The sequence below is a fragment of the Acanthochromis polyacanthus genome, chromosome 9, assembly GCF_021347895.1.
Source record: "Acanthochromis polyacanthus isolate Apoly-LR-REF ecotype Palm Island chromosome 9, KAUST_Apoly_ChrSc, whole genome shotgun sequence".
NCBI classification, from domain to species: domain Eukaryota; kingdom Metazoa; phylum Chordata; class Actinopteri; family Pomacentridae; genus Acanthochromis; species Acanthochromis polyacanthus.
Window position 1 is genome coordinate 17886847 of NC_067121.1, and position 22825 is coordinate 17909671.

General features: G+C 40.3%; 1 protein-coding gene across 6 annotated transcripts in view; it reads left to right on the plus strand.

The window, feature by feature from the left end:
- si:ch211-207d6.2 (sickle tail protein) overlaps positions 1-22825 on the plus strand; it is a 122399-nt gene that overhangs the window by 81376 nt on the left and 18198 nt on the right. For 4 of the 6 annotated variants that reach the window (XM_022209750.2, XM_022209752.2, XM_022209753.2 and 1 more), the window contains 14 exons: positions 723-1040; positions 2267-2371; positions 2530-2567; positions 2663-2832; positions 3174-3349; positions 8927-9060; positions 9451-9598; positions 9698-10016; positions 11712-11828; positions 16318-16612; positions 18415-18507; positions 19476-19677; positions 21211-21298; positions 21695-21886. In XM_022209750.2, the coding sequence (XP_022065442.2) occupies positions 723-1040; positions 2267-2371; positions 2530-2567; positions 2663-2832; positions 3174-3349; positions 8927-9060; positions 9451-9598; positions 9698-10016; positions 11712-11828; positions 16318-16612; positions 18415-18507; positions 19476-19677; positions 21211-21298; positions 21695-21886 (2395 nt within the window). The remainder of the gene's footprint in view (positions 1-722; positions 1041-2266; positions 2372-2529; positions 2568-2662; positions 2833-3173; positions 3350-8926; positions 9061-9450; positions 9599-9697; positions 10017-11711; positions 11829-16317; positions 16613-18414; positions 18508-19475; positions 19678-21210; positions 21299-21694; positions 21887-22825) is intronic. The other 2 variants (XM_051953285.1, XM_022209751.2) reach the window with 2 other exon arrangements.

Below are 22825 nucleotides of genomic sequence, written 5' to 3' on the forward strand. Positions count from 1 at the left end.
ATTACTACAAAATCCGTTATGTTTGTGTCACTTGTCACAAGTGGCTGTGACTGACATTACATCACATAGAATGATAGATGGGGCACAAAATATGGGTGGAGGAATGGAAATGAACCATCGCAGCAGTTTTAATGTCTGGGAAAATCATTGTGATTGGAGAGCAAAAAAAAATTAATGAGAGACAAACACTGACAATGAACAAGTTCTTTGTCGCCTTGCTGCAGCTATAGTGGAGATTATTTACCAGTGGGTCCTGATATTTAGTATATTCATCACTTTGGTGGTCTGCTGGAATACAGTCTCAGATGTTTGGGATTGTAGTTACTGTATGGCTTTTTTCTGTGCTCCATCACTTACAAAAAATTTGCAATATGCAGATTACATCACATCTAAGAGACTCTTCATGCAGATGAGATGTACTACAGCTTGTTTACTTTTGTATTCTTAGTAAATATTAGTATGTTAAACATTGGAATATCACATCCTTGTGTCCTTGATGGCAATTTACTGTAGGCTTGGTACACATTGACCCTTGGTGATGACAATATAAACTATCTTTGACCAAAGAGGAGGAGCAATTCAGTGACTGATGACTATAGGAACAAAGACATGCAGCCGTGTGGGAGCCAACTCGGGTCTCACAAAACTCTAGTTATGAAGACAGTATTCATGTAAACAGCAGTGTATGAATCCATCATTCCATCTGCTTTTCTACCATCCAGGCAGAAGAACAGGAAGTTTGGAGACAGCCAGCTTCCACCATTGGGAACCAAAACCTCTTCCCCTTCCCCTCACAGAGCTGGTGAGGTCAGGATGATTGACGGACAGATCGTTGGAGGGGTGGGCATGGTGTCTCCAGAGAGGATGTCGCCAATTCATCGACCTCTGCGGCGAGACAGTAACGGGGCCACAGTGGAAGTTTTAAACAGGAGCAGAGTGAGTGGCTCCTCCTCCTCCACCTCATCAGTTTTTCTGGACAGTCCTCTGGGACAACCTGAGAGACTAGTTCAGGGTCATGTGGTCACCGGCAATACCCAGAGGTGAGGTTACATCCATAATTGTCTTACTTAATTGGAACACTTAGTCTGAGCTACAGAATCCCCTTGAATCACCATTTTGGTTGATGAGTACACTGTTCCACTGTTTTCTTTTTCTTGCATCTTTCTAAAAATATTAAGGTTTATGTCTCATTTCTTAAACAGTGAAGTATTGAATAACCTCAGAGAGAATAGTTCTAAACAGCTAGAAGAAAACTGCTATTAATATCTTTGATGATCATTTTAACACAACTCAAAGTACCGTCACTTTTGTGACTCTATCATTGATGTGACAGTTCGGTTCAGACTTGTGTTGAAAGTTGTTCTAAAATGTTACTCGGTCCAACATAGTAAGACTGCTGGCTCAATTTTTACAGAAACATGTCCAGGTTGAGCATCCAGACATGAAGCTGCTACATTAAATTGTGAATGTCTTTAGTGGCTTAACATTCATCATCTGGTTATAAGCAGTGTTAATATGTGTACGACTTTGACACGTACCGCCTACTTCAACATGCCTACAGACAAAGCATAGCGCTCCCTGACAGCAGTCACCTCCCCCAGCAGGACAATGTGCCCCACCACAACACATAGCCTAAGAGCCAAAACGTTCACCCAACCTCCAGACTGCCCAAATCCCAGTCTGATCAAACATCAGATGCGCCTGAACAAGTCAGGTCCATGGAGGCCCCACCTCCCAACCTATAAAACCCAAAGGAGCTAACTTCCTGGTACCAGGAGCCCCACAGAGCCCTGCGCCCATACTCTAGTGGGTTGGAGCTCTTTTGACAGGGACTTGCACTGTTTATTAGGAGGTGGTTGTAATGTTGTGACTGATTGGTGTAAATGTTACGTGATGGGGGCTGGTGGTTAGCATTTTCACCTTGCAACTAGAAGATCCCCAGTACGTGACCCAACCTTCTCTGTATCTTTCTGTACAGAGTTTGCAAGTTCTCCCTGAATATGCGTGGGTTTTCATTGGGTTCTCTGGCTTCCTCCCCCAGGCCAAAAACATGCTGAGGGTTGAGTTGGTAACTCTGAACTGTCCGTAGGTTTGAATGCGAGTGTGATTGTTTGTCTCTATAAGTAGCTCTGTGATAGACTGGTGACCTGCCTTCACCCTAAGTCAGCTGGGATAGACTTCAGCCCTCCCTCATGAGGATTAAGTGGCGTATAGATCATGGATGGATGGATGTTATGTGATGAATATGTGTGTTCCTATTTTTCAGTGACAGAATGAAAGCCATGGAGGAGCAGATAGCCAGTCTAGCGGGGCTGGTGCATCATGCTCTGTCCATGGGACCAGATGTTCCAGGAGTCAAGGATACTGTCAGGTCTGTTACACCTGCTACCAGCTATTCAAACACCAGCAGTAATTTAGGAGTATGTCAGTGAATTGAATCATGAAAATCTTGTAAAATATAGTTGAACTTTATCCCCAGTTAGAGCAATGATGGCTTAATTTCCTGTCTATCTACCTGTGTCTTTCCAGTGAAAATGCTGAACGCAAACTTCTCAACGACAGACTTGGTGAGATTGTTTTTTAATTGACCCCTGCCACTTAAAATATGCTTAATATACTCTGAACATGCTGATGAGATCAAATCCTCTTCCTTCACTTCCAGGGATGCCATCTGAGCCTCACAACCCTGCCTCTTTGATTGACAGCTTCAGTCCCACCCCTCTGGCTCTTCAGGCCCCTCCCTCTCACAGTGGCTTGCAGCAGCACTTAGTGTCTGTGAAGAGAAATGTGTGTGAACTGCGACAGCAACTTAACCAACTTAGACAGTTACAGGTGATGATCTGTGTGCTAATTACAGCCAATTCAACATAAATCATAACAACTTCAGTAATGCTAATAGCTGAAATAGCTGCAAAATGACCTAACTGTAGGTGAAATTTGATTAGTGGTGTAATTAGTGTTTTCTTTACATCTTGTCTAAATCTCTCATTGAGTATTTTTCAGCTGCACCAAGCAGCAGTTTTTAGAGAAAAAAGCTCTGATATACTCATAGTATACTACCTGTTCAGCAGCAAACAGCAATCAGACACAATCCATGGCTAGTTGATGAACTTATTGGAATATGTAAAAAAATAAATTAAATTCTGACTCTGGAGTCATTCCATGTGTTCCAGCTGTCAAACCAGGAGAGTGTGAATTCAATGGTGCGGATGGCAGGCCAGGAGCTGGTGGTGCTGATGTGTGACTGGCTGGTTCAATCTGAGGAAGCATCGTATAGAAAGAGAGCTGAGATGGAGGAGCAGAGGATCCACTACCTAGCTACTGAGGAGAGAATACTCAAACAGCTCAGGTAAGACTTTGACTTTACTTGGGAATATTGGATTTGGAATACTTCCTTTTGAGATAAAAAGTAATGCAATTGAAGAAAAAAAAACTAGAATTCACTAGCAATAAAATACAGACGTGCTCATCTTCGGAGATGATTTTGTTGTCAAAGTCTAGTATGACCAGTAGCTCATGATGGTTAATTTGATATACATTGAGCCACAACATTAAAACCACTGACAGGTGAAGTGAATGGCAGTAATCATGTCAATATAATGTTCTGCATAATGTTCTGCTGGGAAACCTTGGGTTCATTTATGTGAATTCTGTGCCTCTAGCAGGGCAATTGTGGCTCAACAGTGGCACACTATATTCAGTTCTTAACCACTATCAAACACTTTCGTTCAGCAAAAACTTACATGAGATTGCCTTAAGCTGTGTTTCATAACCTGTTGGTTTTCCAGAAGGTTGGACGATGCTGCAAATGAATGAAGTCTTCACAGTTTCTAAACAGACTGTTCCTACAGCATGAGTAATACAAGTAAAAAACACAGACGCACATTACAGCCAACAGAAAAAAATTGACTTGAAGTTGTATTTTAATCGCGTTGACAAGGGCAATGCGCATTGACCCTAAGTTCTACAAAATGTGCTAGTAAGGGAGCATTTCTTAAGTGCCTGTTGAACAAGCAGAGCCCAAACATGTGACCTCTTTAACTGCTTTGCCTGTGGTCAACTTAACTGTCGCCTTTTTACTGCTGTGGTTGGCTTTTAAAGCTGTAGAGAAGTGTTGTCATGGTACTGACTATGCATTTCTCCTTTTTGCTGTGTTTTGCTTGTGTTTTCTCTATAACTTGGGCGTCTCATTCGTTCTTCGTCCCTATCTATGGGTGCGTTCCAATAGCCATACAACACCAGAATATATTTTTTATTTTTATTTTTATTTCCCAATATATATATATATATATATATATACATAATACTTCATATGCCAGAAATGTAAGGATGTCCTATTAGTTCTGGTCTCCAGGATGCTTATCTAGCCATTCTGATCCACAGTCCTCTGCACAGCAGAAGCTACATCAAATACATTACATTGTCTCACTTAAGCATTATGCCTGAGCTACTAAAAATGTAGAGCCATGCGATTTAGTTCAACTTAATTCAATTTTATTTACTGTATATAATGGCAATTCACAACATATGTCTTCTCATAGCACTTAACATAGTAAAGAGCTTTCAAATTTTAAACAGAGAACAGAAGAACAAAGAACCCAACAATCCAAAATTCTCTTTGGATTCTCTATGAGCAAGCAGTCACCAACAGTGGGAAAGAACAAAAAAAAGTTCTCTCTTCTGGGAAGACAAAAAAAAAAAAAAAAAAACTTGACCAGAACCAGGCTCAGAGAAAGTGTCTGCCTCGACCGGTTGGGGTGATTGTGTGGATGAGGAAGGAGGGGGATAGCAGGAGGGGTTACAGTGGGGACAGCAGGATAACAGGTGGAAAGTAGACAAGCAATACAAACAGAACAATGAACATTTTGGAAATTGGTGAGGCCAGCGGCTACAGATCATAGAGGTGTAGCTGCAGATCCAGAGACACAAGCAGACAGGCAAAACACAGAGAGAGAAGAGACATTGTTGGTGACATGTAATGGTGGTGTATAACTGTATGGAAAAGAGAGAGGAGAGTACTTAAAACAGACTGCAGCTGTGAAATATGAAAAGATGGCAAAGCTAAGGGTACAATATTATGACAAAGTATTATGTCCCAATAGTATGCATACTGCATGCAAGAGCACGTACTTTGTAAGAGCAGTTGTAGTATGCACTAAAAAGTATGAACATTACCCCTAACACATGCTGTATGTGCAAGTGTGCGCCATGTACTGCTATCTTACAAGGGGATTACCATATACCCACTTAAAAGCAGCCACACACAGCTGTTGGCATTCTCTGAATCAGCGTCATGAGAAAGTCTCCTGAAATGGTGTTGCAGGACTAATTAAAATAAATAAAAAACACTGAATGAGAAAGTGCGTCCAAACCTTTGACTGGTATTGTACTGCAGTAAGACTGTAGTAGATAAAACTACAGTAAGGCTACACTTACCTATGTTACAGTGACTTTGTCCTTGAAGGCAGCACCATCTTCCAGGCAACACAAGTAACCTGGTAAAACTGCCTCAGGTGTAGGGAGAAGCAGAGCCCCAAGGACAAGCTCAGGGGGGAAAAAATCTCCATTTATGTATCACTCTTGGACTTGCAAACTTGCAAGTCCACCTCATCATTCTCAAAACTTTAGCAAGCTTCCTCCTACCCCACCAACCTTCTCCACCACAGTCCCGACAAAATATTTGCCCCACAAAGACCCAGCATCTCTCCTGGGGTTACAGAGCCACTCCTTCTGCTACGTGTCATGTAACGTATCATTTAGTGTCCTTATATCAGACTTGTTCTTTCGCAGTTATTCTCTGAAATGCCAGGCATGCAAGATGTCAGCTGTCTTATTTTGCTTAAAGTTTAGATTAATCTCTTCATTTGTGGGCATGACTTCTCATGAGTTCTGACGGAGCCTTTTCAGCATTTGGCGAACTAAGTCTGACATCACGCCCCTAATGGTGTCACTGCAGCTGAAGTCAAATCATTGGTGGCATGCAAGACACAGCACAGTAACATCTGTAGGCAGAGAGAAAATAAGAAGAAACATATTGTTAAAAATAGAGGCGGAGGAAGGCCGGTGATTTGATCTGGCATGACGGGTTTCCAGATACATCAGAACTCATTCTCATGTTAGCGTGCTGCCCATTGACTTTATAACATAGATGACTGCTAACAGAGGCCTGGCATTTATCGAGCATCACAAGTAGGACTCTTAGGATTAGGATGAGTGTGACACGATTATCTTCACACACACCAATCCAAATCACGCACATGATTAGCAAAATACCAATGCAGTGAACAAGCATTAGCTTCACTCATGCACTGTTTTCAAGAAACGACTGGAAAACAGGGTCTCAGTAAACGTCTTTCAGTGCAAGTTTCAGTTACATTGTATCACAGAACTGAACTAGAAAAGCACTGAGAGAGCGCAGTACTCTGCCAAGTTTGTTCATTCCCCCGAAAAGTTTTTCTTACAAAAATAAGGACATTTCTAAGTGACTCCAAACTTTTGAACGGTAGTGTAGGTCAGTTTATGATAGCTGTATGTTCCTGTTTGATCTGTTTGACTGTGTGTGTATCAAGACAAACTGTGATAAAATGATGTCAACAGAAACGTCCATCCAGTATCTATACAATGCTTAATCCTCATACCCTCTTATTTAATTGTAGGCGCTGTATAACATTTGTACCTGAATATTTTCAATGTTCAGACAGCCCTTTCATTCCATATGGAGGACGACAACTGTTGTTTCACACTCACCTCTAATTCGCTGCCAGAGTTTGGCACAAAGTTTGGATTAGGACTCTGTACACATTATGGTTTTAAAGTAATTTTATATGATAAAACCACAGCACTGTACAGGCTTCTGTATTAACAATGTGTAGCAGCATCAATACCACAGTCTCCTTCATACAGAGCCATTAAGCTGAAGTTGAATTAATTCACGCATGTGTACGATCTACAGTGAGCTTTGTGTCCACTGTATGTCTGTTTGCATTCCTTGCATTACACAAAAAAGCTGCATGTGTCTTCTCCTGTATGCATTGGAATGTTTCTGTCATATTGTCCAAATCTATACACAGACCCCAATCTGTCTGAAAAATAAATCATCAAATTTATTGAGATCTCATATTTTAGTATCTGTGTATTGATTTGTGTACACCACTAAAAGTTTACCATTGGTCTAGAACTTCCTGTATCTGCTGATAGGTTCTCACTGCTGCTGAACGGGGGAACTGCCACAAACTTTGCTTTTTCAGAGATGCTCCACCCCAATTATCTGATTATAATGATTAGTTCTTGTCAGTGTGGCTCAGGTCTTTACACCTGACCACTTCTTCTGCATCCACAATCAATCAGCTGGTTATTCACTGTCTGATATGTCCCAGACCTAAACATGTCGTCATGAGATATTCGCTGTTCTTGTCTTCATCTCTGAGTAGTCAAAATGTTCGGACTTTTATAACCAGGTTCTGCAGGGGAAACAAACAAACAAACAAAAAGCAATCTGTCAAAAGACTTTGCTGATGTTCACAGTAAGAGTAGTGGAGTGGCTCTTGAATTATTAGAACATGTCTTAAATGCAGTAATCACAGGTTGTCCTACATTTTATCATTTTCCTGTAGGTAAGCAGTCGTGCATGTCCACACTGGAATCTATGCAATTTTCAGCTTTTTAGCTACACGGCTTTAAAAAAAACAAAAAAACAAAACAGCTTCCATCCAGTTAACCAATACTGCTGGAATCAAATCAAGGTAAAGGCAATGACCTTGTAGGGAGAACTTGATTGATGTTGAGAAAGTGTTTTCCTCCTTTCTGTCCTTTCCCATGCTCTTGGTGGGGCATGTGTCTGCCTGCTGTTGGAAGTCAGTGTAGCAGTGTGACAGTTGTATTAACCTGTATCGTCCGTAAACACGCTCACTCTCCTGTAGGTGACACGGCAGCCTAACACACTTCTGATTAGAATTATGTAGGAAATATGCACCTTCTTCTACACTGCTATATATCAGCGAGTATTAATCTGTGTTCATTCTACAGCCTTTCAGGAGTTTTTTTTTAAATGATGTATTTCGCTTCACTTAATTTCCTTTGAGCAGGTACATTGCAAATCCAAGTCTTAAGTCTCAGTGGATGCTTCAGGCTAAAAAGTAATGTGATTTTTTTTTTCATCTGTTTCAGTGTAGATGAATCATAACCTATTTATTAATTAATGAAAACAAACTGTGTAATTATGTTACCATTATATTTTTATACAATTATTGCACTGTTATTATTTTCATAGTTCCTTTTATAGTAACGTCTCTGGTAGGTAAACGGTCTGAAAAGTATCTAAATCAACATATCAAAGTCCAAAAGCAAAGAAATAATGAAAACCAGTATGAAATGCCATAAGAAAGGCTTCTCTGTTGGGAGGGCTAAAGACAGAACTGGTTCTTAAAATAACACAAACACACACCACAGCCTGAGTCATAAATTCACAGACGTCGTCAGACCGGTTTGCTCAGGAAGGTGTCAACAGGCAGGAAAATCCCATATCAAAACAAAACAGTCACTTCAACACACTTCATCACTTGGCAACTTTCAGGTAACTCTAGTGACAGCCGTGAAGTGTACAACACTAACTATCTGATTACAATTCAATTTTTACTGGGAAATTTTGAGTAATGTTACTTTATAGATGTTTCTTTGACACATACCACCCACCTAAACATGGCTGTGACCAAGAACTCCACCCGCATTCATTTAAAGCATTAGAATCACTTCATCATTGGTTATCAACCTTCATTATCTCAATCTGAGGACCACCAAGAGGACTGTGAACTCCCCAAATCAACTCTCTGCTGCCATCTTATGTCTGCAGCAGGCTGTCACACAGTTGATTATTCTGCCTGCGTTGACTGCTAACACAACATGTTTAATGTGTTTTTTTGCCTCTCAGTGAACTTGAGGTCTATGTGGACCATTTGCAAAGGAGCTCCACCTCCATTCCCAGCCAGTCAATCACTCTGGGAGATGTGGAGGAGGGAGCAGTCAACCTGCGGAGGGTTGGAGAGGCTCTAGCTAAGCTTAAAGGTTGGTGGATTAAAGATGTTCGAAGACTGGACTGAAACAAATCATATCATTGTACTGGCTAATTAAAAGATAGAACAAGATGTACTGGATCAGTGCTTTGAAAAGTGCATGTGATGGAATCATCAAATAGGGAAACGTGCTACCAAGGTGTCAGAAAAGGGAGAGATAATCATGATTTATTTATAAGGCAAAAAAATTGAAAACTCCAGTGAGAGTAAATGTAGGTCAGTAAGAGAATTAAAATATCAGAAATACAGTGAACTCACTTGACTCTCAAGCTGTACTCCAGACTAGTTGTGCACCATGCAGGTTTCCTAGGATTTACTGGAAAATAATGATCTGCACTGACATGAATTAGGATGTTTAGACACGCCATTGGTTGTCTTTCAGGTGTATTTCCAGAGCTGCAGCTGAAGATGCGCTCAGTGCTGAGGCTGGAGGTGGAGGCGGTGCGTTTTTTGAAGGAGGAGCCTCATAAGATGGACTCAATGTTAAAGAGAGTCAAAGCCCTGACTGAAATCCTCAGTTCACTCCGCAGGTACTCTGTTACTTAATTCCCAGGTAAAATAGTCATGTTCTGCAGGAAAATAATCATGATGTGTGGGTGGCCATTTTTTGTCCTCCCTTCTCTCAACAGGTGTGTGTCAGAGTCAACCTCTCCTGCCAGATCAGCCAAGGTGGGGCCTGCAAATGTTCAGGAAACAGACCAGGGACTTCCAAAGACCCAGAGCCCTCAGAGCTCCCCCAAACCTCAGCCTCGATCTTCCATCAGGTCCCCAATGTCCACATCCATTGTCTCTGGGAGCCACACTGAGGTTGGCTTGTCAGGCTCAGTCTCCCCCATCATGGCCCACAGAATGAAAAGCACAGCAGCCCCAGTGGCACAGCCTTCCCATCACTACCCCAGTACCCCCCTGACACCCACCCATGGACGAGATTCACCCACTATGACCAAGGTACTGTACGGAAAGTGAACTGACCATGTAAACAGATGTTTCTGTCAGTGATCAGCGATGAACAATTACAGACATGAGCCATCAGTATCAGGGTTATCAGTTAGCTTCCATAAGTGTAATTACAGTGATCAACGAGAAAAAAAAATCCATAATCACAAATACACTGCTGATAATGAATGATAATGTATATACTGAAAACAGTAAAGCAAATTACATAAATAATATTTTGCATTATTAAAACAGATTTGTGACCGCCCTAGGAGACTAGACCAAGTTGTAGTTCCTGTAGTGGTAATCATAGTCAATGTTAAAGGTGTGTTTTCTTTTGTCAGCCAGTGTGAATGTCAGCAATCCTGAGAATGACAACAAAAGAAAAAGGTTTATGGTGGATACATGTTTTGGCATGAGTAATAAATAATGGCCAGAATTTAAAATACATGTCCTTTGATCAAGATTGTCAAACATTGTCCAAATACAGAAGTAGCATCTCCTCCCAGATCCACGGAATATTAGATTGGAGGACTTCCCTTCTAGTTATAAGATGCAGGCAAGAAAATCTGTAATTGTCATTGACAACTAAAGGATTAGAAGGTGTGCTTTTGCTGTGTATTGCTTAGAGTGATTTTAAAAGAGAGGGCAAAACATTTTCTAGGAACTGATAAGGCCAAAAGATATTTCTAAGGACAACTGTGAAATACTTAAATCTACGTAGTGCATCATCAGCATATAGCTTGGCTAATGTCATCAATGTACTATTTCAAATCCCTTATAAAGCTGAATCATAAAGGTGAAAATGTAGAACTTAGTATGCTAGATCTTTCGGGGAAGGATTTAGTTGGTGTTTAAAATAGAGGCTAAACTGCAGAAATGAAGATATCTAAAGTACTTAGACTGTGTCAGATTGAGGTCCTGTGTGAGTGTGGCTCAGTGCGCATGGTATAAAGTTTTTATCAATCAAAAAATCATAAATGAAAATCAAACAATTTCCACACCAGATGCCAAGTCTAGCTGGGTTGATGTAAACAGATGATTAAACTTAAATGGAGAAAGTCTATTAATACTCTTAAGGCTGAAGTGTTTTCTAAAGTGGCCTTTTTGAACATTATACAACCAAATTTGAATTTATGACCTGAGTTTTGGGGCTGCATAGTGGCTCGGTTGTTAGCACCGTCTCCACACAACTAGAAAATCCCCAGTCCTGGGCTTGGGATTCTGTTTGGAGTTTTCAGGTTCTCCTTGTGCAGCATGGATTCTCACCAGGTTCTCACCGGGTTCTCCAGCTTCGTTCTACAGTCCAAAGACATGCAGAGGTTAACTGATGATTCTAAATTGTCTGTAGATATGAATGTGTGTTTGGTTGTCTCTTTGTGTAGCTCTGTGATAGACTGGTGACATGTCCAGGGTGAACCCTGCCTTCACCCTGAGTTGGCTGGGATAGACTCCAGCCCCGTTGTGACCCTAATGAGGATTTAGCGGTGTATAGATGATAGGTAGATGAGACCAAAGTGACCATCTTCAGAGCTGGAGACCACAGCTTGACTCTTCTGTTCTTGCTCTTACCAAAGCAGACTTTCTTTTATATCTGTCCTGCTTAAGTGATGAGAAGTTTTGACCGCCTTAAAATACTTTTTGGTGCATTTGAATATTGTTTTGGAATTAGATTTTAAATGTATCAAATGTTGTCGTGTTGTGAAGGTGAATCCTCACAGCAGAGAGGGCAGCCCTGCCCTGCAGAGAAGAACAGCCTCTCCTCAGTCTGATGGACTGGACCAACCTGTACCAACACAGCAGAGCCACAGCGATAAAACTATGGTAGGACATACAACACACATTCTGACATCAGAGCCATACTCACTCTATATTATTCCCTTTCACTCTTGTGCCATTTAGGCAGTTAAATCTCCAGAAAGCAAGCACTGCAGCACTGTGCCATCACTATTTGCAGGTATTATGTGTCTCATTAACTGAACATGTTGCAGGGTTCATGCTTGGCACGTCTGCAAGGCTGTCTGTTTTCAGGGATTTTAACCCAGAAATACCAACCTTTTCCTAGATATGTTTATATTACTTCCACCCATATGATATGTCTCTCCTAAAATCATTTTTTTCACTTGTGTTTGTTTGGTTTGTTTCCTTTCAGTATATTGGTTGTAAATTTGTAAGGTTTTGTTGTGCTCATAATTATAGTCAGTACAATGCAAATGTTTTAGTTATGTGAGGATGCTTTTAAAATTATTTAATGGTTCAATGTATCATTTTTATTTAACTTTCTTCTTCTTCTTCTTCTTCTTCTTCTTATTATTATTATTATTATTATTTTATACTGTTATATAGCATAAATAACGCAAAATGTTACAAATTATTTGAAACAATGATACAATTTCAGTAATAGTATCAGCACATTACTTAGAATGATGACGAAGGTTTAAGATAAAAGTGAAACAAGAAGAAAAAATAGGACAAAGGTTATAAGGGTCAGTTGAAAATGTAATAAAGACTGTTTTTAACTGATATACAAAAGTCGATTTAGATTGGTAGTGTCTACAGATACGGACCCGTACCCGTAGCCTGTGGCCTACGGATACGGCACTTTCCCTTACCATAAATATTACAGCCCGATCTCACGAGGATTCGTGAAACTGTCACGTAAATTTTTGTTTCGGTTTCGTGCGCACCAACACGATTTCGTCATGTTTTTCGTGCCGCTCACAACGAAATGCACACCAATGTATTTTAAACGGCGGACTTTTCGTGCCACTCAGAACGTATTTCAAACGAATGGGTATATTATATTTTTAATGTGAAACCGTTGCGAATCCAACGCTATATTTTGCATTACATCATCCCTAACCATAACCCTAACCATAACCCGGTGGTACACTTACCAATTTGCATAGGAATTTAAAGAATGTCCAAAGGCTGCAAACGCGATTCTAAGAATGTCCGACGGCTGCAAACGCGATTACACAAACAGTATACGCCAATGGACAGCTTTGATTCTCATGAATCCGCCGGTATAAACCACTTTCAGATGTGATTACCACAGCGGGTTTCGTTGTGAGCAACACGAAAAACATTTCGTTGTGAGCGGCACGAAAAACATGACAAAATCGTGTTGGTGCGCACGAAACCCAAACAAAAATTTACGTGACAGTTTCACGAATCCTCGTGAGACCGGGTTGAATATTAATGAGACTTACATGAATATTAATGAGCCGGCTGATGAACGTGCTTTGTGATTGGCTGGTAATCCCACGCACATAAATATTAATGAGCCGGCTTGGTAATCCAAGTGATGAAGGCGCTTCCGTGATTCGAGGTGAATCTGTGTGCCGAGCCTGTCATGTCAGTCATCTGCTGTTCTCTTTTCTATTATGCATAATGTCTTATAAATATCATTATCTGACTTTTTCACGGACAGTGATTTGGGGGTTGAAATCAGCACTACTATTAAAAATAGCAAAACTTTTTATTCACGTGACCCTGTTCTAATAAAGCACAAACAGCAAACAAAACAAATGGCGGAACTAACAGCCAGCAAACTACAAGTATTTTTTACCTTCAAAAGTAGCGACAGACTATTACATATTAACAACCTAAACAAAACCCTGACGTATTTTGTACGTCTGTCAACACAGACCCTGTCACAGTCACTTTAATGTTAGCGGACTCTGTTGAATGGCTAAGTTACATTAGGGTGACCATACGTCCTCTTTTGCCCAGACATGTCCTCTTTTGAGAGGCTGTCCGGGCTGTCCGGCCGGGGTTTATAAAGTCCTTCAAATGTCCGGGTTTTTGATCTTGCCGAGCTTGAGCGCCTCACAGACCAGTGTATTTATCATGGTAGTGTCTACAGATACGGACCCGGAGCCCGTGGCCTCCGGATACGGCACTTTCCCTTTTCATAAATATTAATGAGCCGTACATAAATATTAATGAGCCGGCTGATGAACGCGCCTCGTGATTGGCTGGTAATCCGACGGACATAAATATTAATGAGCCGGTTACCATTCACGTTGAATGGTTCTTTTGGAAACACGCTCTGAGAGGCGGAGTTTGAGCCGAACCCCGGAACGCTCCACACTCACTCACTCCTCGCAGGCTGACAGGCAGGTTGGCACACTGAGAGAGAACACTCGAACCGAAAGAAAATACCGAAACGCAAATGTCATTTAACTGATGAAATGCGAAAAAAGTACCCACGTTTTCGTCCGGGTCGTGTCAAATGGGAGGCAGAATGTACAGTCTGCAAAGCTGGGACTTATGTCTCTGTAGCTAATAAGAAAAGGAAAAAGAAGAAAAAAAGGACTGTTGACTTGAGGCATTATTTCTATATTTTTTTCATTTGCCATTAGACCCATTATTTTGAAGAATGGGCTAACTGAACATTGAAGAATAGGCTACCTCTTTTTTTTCTTTTTGTTTAATATTTTGAGGCATTATTTCTATTTTTACATAATTGATAATTGGGAGGTTATTTTGAAGAATGGTACTCTACCTCACTTTTCCTAACTAAGGTGTGAGTGTCAGACTTAAGAGAGATGATTATTTCTTATTTTGTTAAACATCTGAATACATGTGTTCCTACACAACTTGAGTCAATAACTATTAAAGACCAGAGCATGCCATATTTGTATGTGACTGATTATATTGTTTAGGAGAATTGCTTTAAATTAATAAATATATTATTTATAAAGCAACTGTTTGTGAGTGTTTTGGGCTATTTTTCAGTTTATCCAGGTAAAGTGTTCTTTTCTGGGAAATTCGGAATATCTGTTTAACTGAGTTTGAAGCACAAAGCCCCCTGACCCATGGAAAACCCCTAAAAATGGGGGGGGGGGGGGGGGGGGGACTCAAAATTTTTCGCGTGCGAGCTGGAAGTGTGTCCTCTTTTCAGAGAAACAGAATATGGTCACCCTAAGTTACATCACCACAAACAAATTTCACAATATCACAGTAAATCGAGTTTGTGGGTTTTTTAAATTCATGCCGAATTAAAGAGCTGCTCCTCACCATTCACGAATGTTTGTTTCATATTCGACATCCTTAACTTTATCTTGTAAATTAGCGTCCGAAATTAAATGGGAACATTTGCAATGGAGTTCGTCAGCCGCTTCCACCACTGAATGCGGTAAACTAATTAATAGGAAATGGACTTCAAACAATTTAGACACGGCGTCTAAAAGCGTAAAAACTACATTGTCTAAAGTGTGAGAGGAGACGGTGTATTTTTGGTTAAATTATACAATGTTCGCCGTCAAAGTCATTCATATAAACTGCCTGTAATGTGCAGCAAATAATAGTTAACCGGCGCCAGCTCTTCAGTGACCTTAACGGGTCCGTACCGCTAGTACAGATGCTACGGGCACGGGTCCGTACCTGTAGCATCAACCATTTAGATTGGTTAGTTAGAAATGACATCTGATAGTTACTGTGCTGTTCCATCATTCAATAGATTCACACAGGAGGAGGGCTCATAGAGCAGACTGCAGACAGTAGAAATAGAGACTGTTTAATGAGTAGAAAGTGGTTCTAGTCAAAACTGTCCATGTTGTGTTCTGTAGAAGTGGGCAGTCACAATTAGCATCGGAATCAGAAATATCTTAAATGTTTTCATATACACTATCGTTCAAACGATGGGGTCACACACAATTTCATGTTTTCCATGACAACTCACACTTCTATTCATGTGCTAACATAATTGCACAAGGGTTTTCTAATCATCAGTGAGTCTTTCAACACCATTAGCTAACACAATGTAGCATTAGAACACAGGAGTGATGGTTGCTGGAAATGGGCCTCTATGTAGATATTCCATTAAAAATTATCTGTTTCCAGCTAGAAGAGTCATTTATAACATTAGCAATGTCTAGACTGTATTTCTGAGTCATTTAATGTTATCTTCATTGCAAAAAACTGTTTCTCTTTCAAAAATAAGGACATTTCTAAGTGACCCCAAACTTTTGCACGATAGTGTACATGGCAGTTTTCCTGTGTTGGCACTTGTACTAAGACATAAAAAGTTATTGTTGCTGTGCTGTTTAAATGGTTCACATGGTTGATTTTGTGCTTTCAAATGATTTTGTTTACAATTTGTTTCTGAATGGCATTAATACATTCTGATTCAGCTTTCCTTTTGAAGAATTTTAACACACTTGTAGACTTTATTCTTCTTGCCAAGGCTTGATTATATTAAATTGCATTATATGTGATATGAAATTTTGATACCAGAGATTTCTCTCAGTGTCAGGCCTAGTTTAAAACGCATGACCTCTGTCCTAACTCTGTGTGTCTTCCATAGAATACAGAGAGACAAACTCCAGAGGGCTGTCAGAGTGAAACCAGCGATATGGTCCAGTCTAGCACCAGCCAAGTCAATCAGATAAGCACCTCTGATTCTAGCCAGCCTCCACCCCCAAACACCAGCACTAACCCTGACCATGTCCTCCAAGAGGCCCACGGCAGCCTTTTGAAGTCCATACCTGATCCAGATGTATCAGGTCCAGCAGAGAGCTATTCTGATTCTGCCTCAAGACAATCAACTCTCACTACTTCGGAATTGGAGCAGAACACACCTCTGGACACGACGCTGCAAGGTAGACCTGAACAATCCCTGTCACTTGTCACTCTTTTTGTGTAGTTGGTTCATTCAAAACTCTGTCAGAAAGGATGTCTTGCTGTTAAAAGGGAGTTTGTCTTCCCACTGGACCATGAGCTTGCTCAAAGGATATCATTGTATTTGTTGGGTTTCACTGCATAATGCAATGTGAAGTGCCCTAGGATGACATATGTTATGTGTCAGTGCCATATGAATAATATTTAACTAATATTTTTCTGCTTGAGGAATCCTACTGGCTCAGGAGGAGATATGAGCATTTGCAAAATTCACTCCCACAAACTGCCACATGGGAAAAATTCTTACCAAAGAATTAAAAGAAGAACTTCACACTCAGCTTTAAGTCCTGCCGTTGGAAATCAAGCAGATTTTTCAGATGAAAGATCCCCAGTTTGCGTCCTGGCCTAGGATCTTTCTGTGTGGAGATTGCATGTTCTCTCTGTGCAGTGTGGGTCCAAAGACGTGCTGAGTTAATCGATGATTCTGAATTGTCTGTACGTGTGAGAGTGTGTGTGATTGGTTGTCTGTTTCTCTGTGTATCTCTGCAATGAACTGATAACTAGTTCCCTATCTTCAGCCTAAATCAGCCAGGAGAGACTCCAGCCCCCCTGTGACCCTAATGAGGATTAAGCGGTGCATAATGGATGGATGTTACATTGGTATCTTAGTAGCAGCTAATGAGGATCCAAAGAAAGCATGCTAAAGGACTTGAAACAGTTTGAAAATACTAAAACAGCTGCCTTGCTGTCCGAGGATTGCAGCCTACAGCACCCTCCATAATTATTGGCACCCCTGGTTAAGATGTGTTCTTTAGCTTCTAATAAATTCTTTTTTTTCTAAATAATATAGGATCACAATGAAAAAAAAGAGGAAAATCCAACCTTTAATTAAAGTGCATTTATTCAGTGGGGAGAAAAAAATCACACATTAAGAAATAATTATTTTACATCAAATCATGTGTGCCACAATTATTAGCACCCCTGATGTTAATACTTTGTACAACCCCCTTTTGCCAACAAAACACCACCTAATCTTCTCCTATAATACATTTTTGTACAATTTTCAGTGTGAGATTATGCTTCTGCAATTAAAATTGAATTTATTTTAAGGCTTTCAATACATCTTAACCAGCGGTACCAATAATTATGGAGGGCGCTGTATGTCAGAAATAAAGAGCTGGTTGTTCCTTGTTCAACAGCCCCACCTGTTCTTCTACAAACTGTACTACAGAGAGTTTTATGGAATCCCGTCTCCCTGCTGTGGGCATTGTCGAGGTGCACCAGCATGTTCTAATGCTGCATTGTGTTAGCTGATGGTGTTGAAAGGCTAGCTGATGATTAGAGAACCCTTGTACAATTATGTTAGCACATGAATAAAAGTGTGAGTTTTCATGGAAAGCATGAAAATTGCCTGAATGACCCCAAGCTTTTGAACGGTAGCGTACATATATGATAGCTTACCGTAATGTGCGTCAAATTACCACAAAACCGCTTGTGTACTTTTAGTTGAAATTAAAACTTTATGTTTGAAATGGGATCAGAACTACAGTATTGTAAATACACCTTGCAAAAGTGTGACTGCACCACCACGTTAGCTGCAAAAGGTTCAGGGTCATTACACAGATTAGTGATATTTGTTAACTTTAATTTAATTGTGATTTTATTCATGTGGTTCTTAATGTTTAAATATAAATAAAAAAAACATTTAGTAGTATTTCATATTTGTTGGAGCCCATGTTAACACATCTGTGTGCCTGTGTTCTTGTTGTGCTTTTTACCTCAGCAGAACCACAGGTACTTCTCTCTAATACACAGGAAGACACATCTCTCAAGCTGAGTGATGAGGTGGACAGCCAGATAAAACCCCCAGACTCAGGTATGATTTCAGTTTGAAGAAAGAAAATAAAACGTATAATATGTGCTAATCTATCATTTAATATTTTCTTGCCCCTTAAAAAAATCCCACTTTAACGTATTTCTTGCAAACATGAGGTTATCAGGCTAGCATCAGTCTGATTAATGCTGTCCAGCTATTTTAGTTCTGTGAAAGCAGCTTGATAAGTCATACTCATATGTGCTCATATTTTAAAAGGGAAGAGGAATGAGATGTCTGTTTTCAGTCTTCAATTAATTGGCTAAGTGCTGATCATGTAATTGCAGTTATATGCAGACAAATGTAGTAGCAGCTTTCACTGCATGCACTGTGGCAGTATATTCATGGTCAGTCTAATTTTCTGTGTTCCTGCTGTGTTACTGATGTCAACATTGTGCTTCAATGTTTCTACCATTTCCAAATGTATGTTCAAACTGCAGATTTACCTTACAAAGCGAAATTAAAACCCATGTTCACCGGTCGTTTTTTGTTTGTTTGTTTTGTTTGGTTTGGTTTTATGTAACATGTAAGCTCTTATGTAATTTTAGAGTTTTTCATATGGAAGCATAGTGAATAAATTGTTCTTATCTAAAGAGGATAATGATTTTTCACTAAAATTCATTTCTCATGTAAAATCATAATCCTATCAACATTTGTTCAGTATACCTACAAGACAGCAAACAATTTATATCCTAAAATGCTGTGGTCATAATCCAGCAAATGTTTAACAGCCCTATCTGGTGAACTCAGTCATCTATGTGCAAATTATGAAGTTCTGTGTTTAACAGCACAAACATAACACTGAAAGTTTGAGATAAAAAAAAACGAAAGTTGAAAATTGGAAATAATACCAGTCAGTCTGCAAAATGGCTCACCCCCATGTGCAAATGCAGACCTTAAATATTACTATCTTTAATTGATCAATGAATTCTCAGTTGTTAAATGACAGTATTCTGGTGTGATGTGTTTAGCTCCAGCAGTAATGTCACCGCTTCCGGCAGCCACTGTGGAACCTCTTCCGTCACCCGCTAGATCAGCTGTTCGCTCAGCACCGGAGCCAGAGCGCAGCAGCCGGCCACAAATGGAGAAACCCCGCCGTTCCTGTGTGGAGAAGGAGATGAAGCAGAGTCCAGACAAGACCAGCAAGTCACCTCCTCCTCCTCCTCCACGGAGGTGAGTTGATCACAGTTGCTTCTAATGCTTTATTTAGTGTACAAGCTTGAAGGACAATGTTTTCTATTCTTCAGGCTTATTGTTCTTCATGCACAGCAGTTCCGCCATAGGAACAGTATACAACAGATACACTGAACTTTTGAATAGCAGTGTATGTGAAATGATTCCACTTAGTATGACATTACAGTAAGTGTATTACATCTAATTTAACAGTAGGTTCTACTCCTATATAACATGAAAACTGTTTAGATTTATTTTGTTAAAAATATAGGCATCACAGTAGAAATGAATCATAAGTTTTACAGTAAATGGTAAATATTCTGCACTTATATAGCACCTTTAAACCTTAGTGGTACTCAATGCACATTACCTATTCACACATTCACACACCAATGGCGACAGAGCTGTCGCCCATCGAGAGCAGCTTATGGTTCAGTGTCTCCCCCAAAGACACTCTGACATGTGGAGGGACCTGGGATCCAACTACCCATCTTGAAATTAGTCGACAACTCACTCTACCACCTGAGCCTCAGCCGACCCAAAGCCATGAGATTCAAATCTTTTCTTTTTTTCTTTTTTTTAATGTTTTTTATTATATTATATGGCCATGTTTATTTTTGGTGACAGACTCCACACAGGTATATTCCCCTGCTTTAAGGACAGCATTGTTGCACAAATTTGTGGACAGATGTTCTGCAGTTCTTCAAAAACAATTTCTCTTCAGCTGCTCTTTGCCATATGTGTTGTGTTGCTCTGCCTTTCTCGTTTCAATGCAAGATGGGTAGAATGCTATTCCCACCCCAACCTGTCCCCCACCTCCCTCATCCTAAGCAGTCAAGGCAGATGGTTGCCTTCCATGTCATGCGCCTGGTTCATTCTGAGTGTTTTTTTCCCCTCCTTGTTATAGGGTTTCTTCTTTATTTTTTGTTCCTTCCCACTATTGCTGACTGCCTGCTTAAAGAGAATTCAAAGATAGCTTTGGATTTTTGGGTTCTCTGTTTAAAATTTGTAAGGTTTTCACCTTACTCTGTTCAGTGCTATGAGATGACATATGTTGCAAAATGGCACTATATAAATAAAACTGAATTGAATTTTCAGTGTTAGAGCTGGACTGCTCTTGAGCAAGAAGTCTGTTACAAGTTAGTAGATAGTGTCATAACTAAAAGTTAGTTGTTGTGTATGTTCTTTTCTTGAATCTGTATAATCAAGGTTGGAATTGTAAAGTTAGCATGACCCACAGAGAGACACAACTGACATGGTAATGGGAATACAGCAGGTTGAAATAAACCTATAATACATTACTGACACTTTCTTTGTGTGTCTTTCTCTTTGACAACCCACCATCTCCATTTTGGTTTTTAAAATGTTCTTTCTAACTTGCCCTTACTCTCACTGAGTCCCACCACACTATAACACAGTGTTCATTCATTGAGGTTGCTCTGTGCCCACCACATAGCTCCTATAGATCTACTACAGATCTGTAGCTCTTCTCCCCCACTTGCCCAACCTCTATTTTTATCATCTTTTGCCCAGGTCTCATGCTGTCAGTTCTGGTTTTACCACGGGAAGATCTGGAGAGGTGATCGCCATGAAGACTAGAGACCATGAGTCTGGAGTTCAGGTAAGTTGACTTTGGGGGCAAACACATACAACACATATAAATATGAATAGTATAGTAAGTACATTTATAAATAACAGCATCAAAGGGGTGTCATGTCCTAAAGTAGTCTCATAAAGTTAGGAAAAGACTTCAGTTTTATAGCATCACACATTTTGAGCCTTTTGCACTCCATTTATGACTATAGACACTGTTTATTACACAGAATGAATTAAAGTTTAGGTGGGTGGCACATGTCAAAGTAACATCCATGAATGCCAGGACCCAAGGTTTCCAAGCAAGACATTGTATTGTAACAGCATGATCAATGTTATTCACTTTACCTATCGGTGAGTAACAGTGTTGTGGCTGATCCATATTTATTCTATGCTTTGTTTTCACTTTATGCATCTGTAAAAGGAGAAGGGTGACCAAGAGAAAGAGCCACCTCAGCCCAAACCTCCAAGACAACCCCCAGAGGTCAAACCTAAACCCCAGATGTGTGTCCCACCTGTAGCCAGTTCCACCTCCACCCCTCCTACAGCCCGAGCACACAGCGAGGAGGAGGAGGAGGAAGAGGAGGGGCACAACAAATTCATGAAAGAGCTGCAGGTATGTTTGAGGAACTGTTGTTTAAGCAGATCAAATATGGAAAACACCAGGACAGTCAATCTGCTGGGACAGACTTTGTTCTTTACTTTCAAGGGAAAGCATGACTCATAGCAGCCTTTTTTGTAGTCATTTGATGAAGTAGTTAGGGTCCGAGCACCGAGGGTGCGAAGGACCCTAACTACTTTTGTTTTTTTTTTTTTTTTTTCTCCCGTAAAGTAAATTGGCTTTTTGGCGGCCTTATCATACTCCAAAACGCGTGAAATTTGGCATGCACATCAGGACTGGCGAAAAATTTGATATTTTATGGGAGTTGCGCATGTGCGTGGCAAAATGGCTCTATAGCGCCACCTGCAAACTTGAAAAAGTAGTCATTAGGCCAACTGCCACAATGTTTCATGTACAGCTACAATATTTGGTGGGCATATGCAGAACATCTGGACACACCAAAAAGTCAATTACAGCCACGCCCTAAACCCAACAGGAAGTCGGCCATCTTCAATTTGCTGTAAATTTTTCAAACTTAATCGCTCCTCGGGAAATGACTTGCCTTTTTGGCGGCCTTATCATGAACCAAAACGCGTGAAATTTGGCGTGCACATCAGGACTGGTGAAAAATTTGATATTTTATGGGAGTTGCGCATATGTGTGGAAAAATGGCTCTATAGCGCCACCTGCAAAATTGAAAAAGTGGTCATTAGGCCAACTTCCACAATGTTTTATTTACAGCTACAATATTTGGTGGACATATGCACCACATCAGGACACACCAAAAAGTCAATCACAGCCACACCCTAAACCCAACAGGAAGTCGGCCATCTTGAATTTGCTGTACATTTGTCAAAATTTATAGCTCCTAGTGGATAAGTCTGAGAGAACTGAAATTTGGCCAGTACATGCACCAGACCTTTCTGATGAAAAGTTATCAAAAACTCAACCAGA